The 10,584-nt window shown below is 49.8% G+C and overlaps 1 protein-coding gene across 1 annotated transcript in view; it reads right to left on the bottom strand.

The window, feature by feature from the left end:
• Positions 1-10,584, bottom strand: part of GAS7 (growth arrest-specific 7) — a 208,531-nt gene that overhangs the window by 14,750 nt on the left and 183,197 nt on the right. The window contains exon 9 of the mRNA XM_010843192.1: positions 6,284-6,542. Coding sequence (XP_010841494.1) covers positions 6,284-6,542 — 259 coding nt within the window. The remainder of the gene's footprint in view (positions 1-6,283; positions 6,543-10,584) is intronic.

Below are 10,584 nucleotides of genomic sequence, written 5' to 3'. Positions count from 1 at the left end.
CTCACCCACCCTGTCTTGGCTCCTAAGGCCCCCAAAATAACCTCTAGGACCTCCTTACTGGCCTCCTAGGGCCCCTGACTTGGCCTTCCAGGGTCTTTCAACCTCCACTCTTCCCGCTGGGAATCAGAACTGAACCTCCCTGGATGGATGACATGCCAGCTCTGGGACTTCTCTCCCTCCTCACCAGGCTCTTTCTTGCTACATTACCTTTTCTCCAGAGGCCTCAAGGATGGAGGTGCTCCCTGTACCAAACCACTGATTACATGTTGACTCTGAACTCTAGGAGGGTGGAGGCCATGCTGGCTGGGCCCCTGTTGTATCCACAGTGCCTGGCCAGAGCTGGTACACAGGGGGCCCTCCTGCACTACTCAGAAAAATGAGATTTTCAGGGCCCGATGCTCTGGGTGACAAGATGATGCTTTGCTGGTGGGTGACCTTCAAAGTCTAATGGAGCCAGGGCTGCACTTCCACCTCTCCCCTCATGTTGGCTGTAATGTCTGCTATCATGTTTTTGAGCCCTGGGAAGATTCCTTGCACAGGAAAACACCCCCATCTGGTGGCAATCTGTAAGATGTTACAAACTTAACTGCTTTTGAGACCTAGGGAACCCCCTCCCCACACAGATTAGGCACTGGGGGAGGAAGGCGAGGGCTGCACAGTTGGCTGCCTTGGGAAACTGCTCCTGGTTGTGGGTCTGTATGGGTTAACTTGGCTTGTTGACCCAGTAACTCTGAGCTCTCTTTCTGAGGCCCTGGACTGCGAGTGATTTCCATATATTCATATGCCCAGGAGTGACCTGCAGAGACTTGTCAATCCTCAGGATTTCTCGGTCCTGGCCCCAGACTGTGTGGTCTGGGGAGGGACCAAGACCCTGCCAGGACCCCCAAGGCTCTCCCCAAATTCCAAATGACATTCTGGAAACATCACACTACTGGCTGTTAGAAGTGATTCAATCCCATGGATTGAAGACCCACAGAGACTCACTCTATATTTTAAGTACTTTAACAAAAATGCTAATTTTTTAAGAAAGTTGGCTAGATGTCTTTATACTCATTCTTAAGTTTTAAGCATTACAGGCTAACCAGGAGGCCAAAGTCCTCCACAGAAGTTTGTCCTTATGAACTTGAACTGGCCTGGCTTGGCTGCAATAGGCCATTGAAGCCATTCAGTTTGTCTTTCAGAATTTCTGCCTCTTCCTTCCACGTCACTCATCAGAAGACAGCAAGAGAAGTCTCAGGTTGGAAGGAATTTCAGACACCACAGGAAGACCTCAGAGAAACTGTGGGTTGGGTGACGGACCGCCACAATAAAGTGAGTGTCACAAAACAGTGAGTGTTGCAATACAGCAGGTCATATGGATGCTCTGGTTTCCCAGTGTGCACGAGAGCAATGTTTTATACTACACTGTAGTCTATTAGGGCTTCCCAGGTGGCTCAGCGGTAAAGAATTCGCCTGCCAATGCAGGAGACGCAAGAGATGTGGTCCCTGGGTCAGGAAGACCCCCTGGAGGAGGAAATGGCAACGGACTCCAGTATTCTTGCCTGGAAAATCTCATGGACTGAGAAGCCTGCGGGCTACAGTCCACAGAGTTGAAAAGAGTCGGTCATGACTGAGCAAGCATGCATGTAGTTTATTAAGTGTGCAATAGCAGTGTATCTTAAAAATGTTCATGCCTTAATTTTAAAAATACTTATTACTTGGATTTCCCTGGTGGTCCAGTGGTTAAGACTCTGTGCTCCCAAGCCAGGGGGCACGGGTTCGATCCCTGGTCGGGGAGCTAAGATCTTGCATGCTGTGGGTATGGTCAAAAGAAAAATATTTATTACCAAAAAATGCTAACCATCATCTGACAATGCAGGGTTGCCACACATCTTCAATTTGTAAAAAAGACACACTAAAGCCAAGTACTATATAGAACAAGGATGCCTGTATCTGGTCCCGTGTTTCTCAAACAGTACATTGCTAAGAGCTATGAAATGGTTAGTGGATCAGGACGGCTTTTTGATGAGCATAGCCCAGACATGAAGAGGAAACATCAGAGATGTTTTAGCCACATACGGGGGTATCTGTATGTGATTATCTAGGTGTGGATACGTGTGTGTTCCGGGTGGCCATGGAAAATGTATAACTGGGTCACAGTCAAGTCAGTTTCAAGTCTCACTGATTTGGTCCAAACACTTCACTTCACACTTGAAAAAAATGGAAGCCCAGAGATGCTAAGTGGCTTCTCCCAAGATCACAAAGCTTGTGAGTGATAGCACTGATAAAAAATCATTTTTTTATCATTCTCTTGAGGCCCTCTGTGCCCCCCAAAAATCTTCTGGCTGAATACATGGCCTCGATTGCATGATTAAATTTTCTCCCATCGCAAGGAATTTTTCTATTCTCTCTTCCTCACCCAGAAGCAGGTATAACTTCCTTTATACAGAGCAATCTTATTTCTTTAATAGTCTGTTGCTTTGAACAATGGCTCGAGCTAGGAGACTTAGAAAAGCCTAAGATCCCTGGAATGAAATTGCATTTCTTAAAGAGCTCTTGCCCCTCGACACAGAATACTCAGGAAGGACATTTTCAAGGAGCCTTTTGGAGCAGATGTTAAAATGGGTTTTGCACATGTGGAGCTATATTTATCTATGGTGGCTGGATAGTCTTTTCTTTTTAAGGAATTGTCATACAATCACTGGGCTGCTACTATGGCTGCCTGAGGCCACCAACATTGACTGATGGGCTGGAGGCAGCAGACATTCTTATGGAAAAATCTATGTGTGAATTTTGTGTGAGTATTTTTCAGAAGCCTCCCATCAGCTAGATGAAGTCAGCTCTGAATTAAAACATCCCGGCATTTGGAAGATCAGCCTGTACCATGGTGGACAGCCCCTAAGAGAGGGCAGTGTGCTTCAGCACAGAGTTCTGGGTTTTAAATGCCACTGGTCTGCCCAGAGGAAAGGGCCAGGGGTCAAGGCTCCAACCCACTCAGTCTTCTCCTTTGTTTCCTCAATAGCTGAGCCCACTTGGCTATGTGACCACGGGCTGTGACTTGACCTCTTTGTTCCTTCTCATTTGTGAAACGGCGATGTTGTCTTGCATTATGCCTGATACAACTGAGGGAGATGAGTTACATCCTGCACATGAAACTCACGTAACCGTGATACTGTGATACATGGGGTTGGCTGTATACGTTAGGATTTTCCCATGTCCAGAAAATCCCAAATGGACTTTTTGGCCCACCAAATGACAACGTGTTTATTTTGCTCTTCATCCCCAGCTCCTGGCCGGAACTCCTGGAGCCTTTGTAATTTCCTAAACAACAAAGGTGCTGAGAGAGCGTCTTCTGCTTAATATTTGGTCTTTGAGCCCAGTTCTGACACCAACTCCTACATTTCTTAGAATTTCTTATGAGACGAGTCTTGGTGGGCTCCTGGATGGGGGTTTGTCACCAAAAAGATCAGGCCATGATTGGAACTTTCAGCCCCTTCCTCTGATCCCTTGGAGGGAGAGGAAAGGGGCTGGAGACTGAGTTAATAATTATGCCTATGTGATGAAGGGCTTCCCTGGGAGCTCGGCTGGTAAAGAATCCGCCTGCAATGCAGGAAAGCCCAGTTCGATTCCTGGGTTGGGAAGATCCCCTGAAGAGGGATAGGCTACCCATTCCAGTATTCATGGGCTTCCTGGTAGCTCAGATGGTAAAGAATCCACCTGCAGTGAGGGAGACCTGGGTTTGATCGCTGGGTTGGGAAGATACCCTGGAGGAGGGCATGGCAACCACACTCCAGTATTCTTGCCTAGAGAATCCCCATGGATAAGGAGCCTGGTGGGCTACAGCCCATGGGGTCACAAAGAGTCAGACACAACTGAGAGACTAACACACAGTACATGTGATGAAACCTCCACAAAAGTCTGAAAAATCACAGGGTCCAAGAGGTTCTGAGTTGGTGAACACACCCATGTGCTGGGATGTGCATCCCCAGCACCATGGGGACAGACACCTGCACTCAGGACCCTTTCTTACCTGACCCTGAGCATCTGCTCATCTGTGGCCTTTATCATACCCTTTAATATATAATAAACTGATGAATAAGTGTCTCCCTGAGTTTTGTGAGCTCTTCTAATAAGTTATCAAACTTGATGAGGGGATCACTCAAAACCCTGATTTGCAGCCAAGTGGGACAGAAGTTGTGAGTAACCCGGTGACCCACTACTTATAACAGCCGTCTGAAGCAAGGGTGACCCCGTGGGACTGAGTCCTTAACCTGCAGGATCTGATGCTGAGCTCGGGGCAGTTAAGTGTCAGAAGTGAATTACACTGTAGGACCTCCAGCTGGGGTCAGGGAATTGGTCAGTGTGGGGAAAACCCAGACATTTGGTGACTAGAAGTAGTGCTGTGAGTATGTGTAAGAATTTGCTTAGTCGTGTCCGACTCTTTGCAACCCCATGGACTGTAGGCCGCCAGGCACCTCTGTCCATGGAATTCTCCGGGCCAGAATACTGGAGTGGGTAGCCATTCCCTTCTCCAAGGGATCTTCCCGACCCAGGGATCGAATCCAGGTCTCCTGCACTGCAGGCAGATTCTTCACCGTCTGAGCCGCCAGTGCTGTGAGCAGCAGTAGTAAAAAGTAAGATTATAGGAGAACTGCATGGGGGAGGGCTCTGTCTCCCAGTGAGCACTTCACAAATGACTGAGAATCGGGGGCCTGCTGATGGGGAGAAAAGGCCACCAGGATTCCCGGGGATCCAGCAGGTGACCATTTAGAAGCCTCCAGACTTGGCTCCCAGCCTCGATGCTCACAATGCTCACGACACAGCCTCACCATTCATCTCAAGGTCAATGGAGGTTTCTACAGCTGCAGAGATTGGAGCTGCCGGGGGTTAGGAGAGCAGGAGGGAGACCTAGAGGGAACACTGCTGTGATCCACAGCTTAAAAATAACTCACTGCTCTGTATACAAGGTTCAAAGGCGACTCGTTTACGGGGCTCCTTTCTCTGCCAGTGCTCGAGAGGCAATTTCCTTGTGAAATGGTTGGTGTCTAAGGTTAGTGTGCCCTTGTTGGTGCAGGAGTTCTCACTCACGTTTGGGTGTCAACTCCCTCTCGGGGCACCAGCACCCTTGAGGAGCGGGGAGCTGGTAACGGCACTGCTTCTCCTCCCACCTCCGCTCTTTATAAAGCTCCCTCGCACATCTCAGCTGTATGAGTCATTCATTCTGCCCTTGGTGTGCAGAGAACCATCATGGGGCAGGGTGGGGAGACATGGAAACAAAGCCAGTTTCCTGTCCCCCAACAGTGCACAAAGCCCAGAAAAGCAACTGCTGTGGGAAAAGCACTAGAAGAGAGACAGGACTAGCGAGTGCTGAGCGTGGAAATCTCGGGAAAGAGCAGCCATCTTGGGGGATGCCACCTTCAAGCAGTAAAGGAGGTGGTGTACCCCTCAATTTTAAAGTGTGGGCTTATAGGCAACTCTAATCAATGTCCTGCGCTAAGCCATAATGGAAAAGAAAATGTAAAAAGAATGTCTTTGAAAGTGAAAGTCGCTCCGTCATGTCCGACTCTTTGCAACTCCATGGACTATACAGGCCATGGAATTCTCCAGGTCAGAATACTGGAGTGTGTAGCCTTTCTGTTCTCCAGGGGATCTTCCCAACGTAGGGATCGAACCAAGGTCTCCAGCACTGCAGGCGGATTCTTTACCAGCTGAGCCACAAGGGAAGCCCAAGAATACTGGAGTGGGTAGCCTATCCTTTCTCCAGCGGGATCTTCCCAGCCTAAGAATCAAACCAGGGTCTCCTGCATTGCAGGAGGATTCTTTACCAGCTGAGCTATCAGGGAAGCCCTAAAAAAAAAGAATGTCTATGTTGTATATAACTGAGTCACTCTGCTATACAGGAGAGATCAGCACAGCATTGTAAATCAGCTATGTGCTGTGCTGTGCTAAGTCACTAAGTCGTGTCCAACTCTTTGCAACCCCATGGACTGTAGCCTGCCAGGGAATTTCTCCAAGCAAGAAAACTGGAGTGGGAAGCCATTCCCTTCTCTAGGGGGACCTTTCCAACCCAGGGATCGAACCTGGGTCTCCTGCAATGCAGGCAGATTCTTTATTGTCCGAGTTACCAGGGAAGCCCAAGGCTCACCATAGCCCAGGGTTAAACTTGGAGGAATTTTGTGAGTTGATTAGTAAAGAACAACCAGTATTAAAAATTAAATGGTCTAAACTTAAAATTAACAAACTGTATTAAAAACAAAGGTAACACATACCCTCACACCCTCCTATTAACAACATCTGATTATTATCTGCACTCTTGATGGATGTGTATGGCTTTCGATGCTATTTTGTTGGTACAGGGGAGCAACCATCTATTGCTAGCATCTCTTCCTGACTCTTGAAATTTACACCGTGGAAACCAGGCAACACCACACACTGGAGCAGCAGCTGCACATGTGTGTATAAGACCAATCCAGGGAGGGGTTACCTTGGCAGAGAACTTGAGGTGAACTTCAGCCTCATCTGCAAGGCTCTTCTTCACCTGCGCCCACGCTTCTCCCAGGGAGCTGCAACACCAAGGAGATGGTGAGGCTCGAGGACGGACGCACTGACCTCAGGGCAGAGGCCACAGCCCTCCCCCCATGAGGCAGGATGGTGGGTCTTGACTCCGAGTCCCTGGGGAACGTACGATGCCTGAGACCATGGACTTGGATGAGGAGGAGGTTGGGCACAAAACAAACTTGAGTACCATGCCTTGACCTATGGGACTGGAAAAGCCACCCCCAAACGAGCTGAGCATCGTACAGCTGAGAGAACTGACTGCAGCAGCCAGCTGAGTGCCTGGGAAGTGTCCAGAAGCCCAGAGGATTAGGCAGATGGGGCTGGTGGGGGGGTGTCACGAGGGCCCTGATACCTGTCCCATGACTGTTCCCTGCCTTCCCGTCACCCTCCCTGGTTTGTTGTTGAGGGGTGCAAAGACCTGCTGGCAAACAAGGAGGGAGAATGGGTGCCTTTCCAGGGAGAAGCCCTTCTCTAACAGAAGGTATCACACAGCCCTGCCTCCAGGCAAACCTCCAGTGGCCTGACTTCTGGGGGGGCTAAGATGGACCACCTGGGTCTAGGGGCCTCCTAGGGCTGCCCACACCGCTGAGAAGGCTCGCCATCCCCATCTTCAGGAACATGGCCTCCCGACCCATGCTCTAGAACCTATTCTGGTCAGTAATAAAGCCCCAGTGCTGCCCACAGCCAACCAGAGAATGGCAGGGTCCTCTAAGCTAAATTGCTTTTCCACTTGAAAGAGATGTTCCGAGTACAAGCAATCTCCCAAAGTCCCCTGGACTTTTGAAAGCATGCCCCCACACTCCAATCTCCCTGACTGAGAACTCTTGAACCTCTCTGACCTTCCCACTGATGCTCCTGCATTCTTGCTCGAGACCTCTTCACCCAGCCAGTATACCAGGGCTGAACGGTCAGTTGACTTCCTTTCATCAAAAAGCCACTTCCCCCAGAGAATTCATTAAACTCGAGTGGCAAAACCTGATTAAAAGACAGCCTGCTGCGAGGCTTCTGGGTTCTGAGCTGAGCAACCAGCAGCTGAAAATTACCCAACAGAACAGAATGGATCCCTCTGATCAGAGTCCAGGCCTGTCTGGTGGTGGTGCTGGCTCAGGCCAGGGTGGGTGTTTACGGGAAGTGCCTGACCAATTTTATCTAGGAGTCGGACAGCAAAGAAAGGTCCCCTTGGGTGATTCTGGCTGGGGGGCCCACCTGAGAAGGGATTGGGAATTGGGATGATGCAAGCTGCTGACGTCTGTCTTGGCCTGAAGGGCCTGAGCTCGTGGGAGCTGGGTTGGGGCCATGCTGGGTGGCCTGTACCCTCACCTGACTGGGCAGATGGGTAGAGGGCCTGGGGTGGGGAGGAGGAGGGAGTGGAAGGAGTCATGAGAGTCATACAGATATGGGATCAGAATACCAGGTTCAGAAAAAGATTTATCCAAATACGGGTGATCTATGTGCAATAAAGATGCCAAGCATCTTCACGGAGAAACGGACAGCCTTTCAACACCAGGTGCAGAGACAACTCTAAATCCACAGGGAAAAAGAAATCCTGCCCCTGACCCCACGCCACGCACACAGGTGACCTCCAGATGGATCACACAACTAGGATAAAAGTCAACTGCTCACAGCAGCAGTCCTGGGGAGAAGCGGGAGCTCCATGACAGTGAGGTCAAAGGGGGCGTTTCTCCCTGCAGCGAAGCTACTCACCAGCCTGCGGGAGATTTGAACAAGAGCCCAGAAGCCCTGCTGGTGCTGAGTGTTTGTAAGTCAGCTGTTAGCAAAGCACACGGTCAATAACTGGCCCAGGGATGGTGACAGTGGCCTGAGACTGTCATCTGGACTATTGGGAGGAAAGGCAGAAGCACAGTTTCATACTTAGGGCCATGTCCTTGGCCCCACTGCCAGGTTGGGCCCCCACAGGCAGGAGGACATCACTCCAAACACGTGGACGGGCCTATCTGAGCTGGTTCAGCCCCCTTGCAATATCTTAGCCAGCCTTGGAGCCACATCACAACTTAGGAAAAAAGCCATTTAGAAATTCTCTCATTGAAGACTGTGATAAGAGGTTGATGGGAAAAAACAAACAAACATCCCAAGACATAATTTCTGTTCCAAAACACCATCTGGGGCCTACTAAATCAAAATCCATGTTACTGTCACAATTACCAACCAGGAAAGACCAAAATCCTTTCCACACAGGAGAGCAAAACTGAAGGCAGGATTCATCTCCTGATTCTGTTTATTCTGTACACACCCTGTGGAATCTGAGGGCAACTCAAGTCTCCCCATCAGCATCTTCCTAGGCTACCCTACATCTCTAGGCTCCAGCGTCATGCTCTGAAAGTTTCAGGTGGAAGGGCTGACGGACAAAGCCATGTGTGAATGCAAAGCGGTGGGGCTGCAGGTTGTGAACAGGGGCCCGTGTGCCTCCTGGAAGAAGCATGTGTGTGGGAGCGGGACGTGGGTACGGGGCTGATGGGGTACGGGTTCACGGCTGTGTTGCAGACGAGCAATGCCAATCCATGACTGTGAGTGTGTGGTGGATTGCCCGTGTTTGTGGCTGCACATGTGTACCGCATGCTGGTGAGGCCTGACTCTGGACTCGTGTAGCCGGGAGCATATGCCATGTGCATGGGCAGGACGGAGTGTCTCTGGCAGTGGCCCAGGCTGAGGAGGTGGAACTTCTTAGGAGCAGTAGCGCGACACGGCAGGGCGTGGGAACACGCAGGAAAGCCCCATCCCCAGTTCAGAGGGAAGACTCCCTCATGGGTCCCCTCCTGCCCTGGTCCCAGACTGGGTACATGGAGCAGGAGGAGGCTGGAGGCAGCTTCCCTGATGTCCCTGGAAGGGACACTGGCCATGCAGGGCGATCCTGTGGTTTGTGGCCTGCTGCGTCAGTAAAAACCATTCCAACCTCTTGGCTGCATGGCAAGCCCACGAAGAGGCCCTAATCAAAGCTACGTTTGGTTGGCAAAGCCCTGTTCCCGGGAGGATTCAAGCTATGAAGGCAGATTCGGGCTTGTTCAACATCACGGCTCTCTGATGACTATGACAGAGTATCTTCCATCCCTAGGAAGTCTCTATTTGAATCTTCATAGGAGGGATTCAAATAGAGACTGCACTGCAGGGAGGTCAGACTAGAGAGGGGACTTCGGGGGGCCTTTCAGCTCTTACCTCCTGAGATTCTGGTTTTGTTTTGTGACTGAGGGGAAATTCACTTAACACAAACGTAACCAGGGGATTTCCCTGGTGGCCTGATGGCTAAGACTCAGTGCTCCCAATGCAGGGGAGCACTGGGTTTGACCCCTGATCAGGGAACTAGATCCCACATGCCGCAACTAAGATCCAGCACAGCCAAAGAAATATTTTCTTAAAAATTAACCACTTCAAAGAGAACAAGCATTTACTACATTGACCATCCTGGGCAACTACCACCTCTATCTAGTTCCAAAGCTTTTTTTATCAATATCATCTGTGATGGACTGAATGCTTGTGTTGTTCCCTAAATCCATAGGTTGGAACTCTAGCCTGCAGTGTGGCTGTTATTTGGACATTTATCTGTTACTCTAAGGAAGTAATTAGGGTTAAATGAGGTCATAAGGGTGGGGCCCTGATCTGATAGAATTTGTATCCTCATAGGAAGAGATACCGGAGAGTTCCTTCTCTCTCCTCACCAAGGGAAAGCCACCTGCCACACAGGAGAGAGCTCTTACGGGACACTAACCCTGCTGGCACCTTGACCTTAGACTTCCCAGCCTCCAGAATCGGGATTAATTAAATTTCTGTGGCTTAAGTCACTCAGCCTATGGTATTCTATTACAGCAACCTGAGCAGATGAACATACACCCCAGAAGGAAACCCTTGTACCCATTAAACAGTTTCTCCCAGTCCCCTTTCCCCCAACTCCTGATAACCACCAATCTTCATTCTGTCTCCATGGATCTGTCTATTCTGGACATTTCTAAATGGAATCCTATAACATACAACCTTTGCATCTTGCTTCTTTCCACTTAGTATAATGTTTTTGAGGTTCATCCACATGGTAACGAG

The sequence above is a fragment of the Bison bison genome, unplaced genomic scaffold, assembly GCF_000754665.1.
Source record: "Bison bison bison isolate TAMUID 2011002044 unplaced genomic scaffold, Bison_UMD1.0 scf7180017864180, whole genome shotgun sequence".
Classification (NCBI taxonomy): Eukaryota; Metazoa; Chordata; class Mammalia; order Artiodactyla; family Bovidae; genus Bison; species Bison bison.
This window is presented reverse-complemented; position numbering and strand designations above follow the sequence as displayed.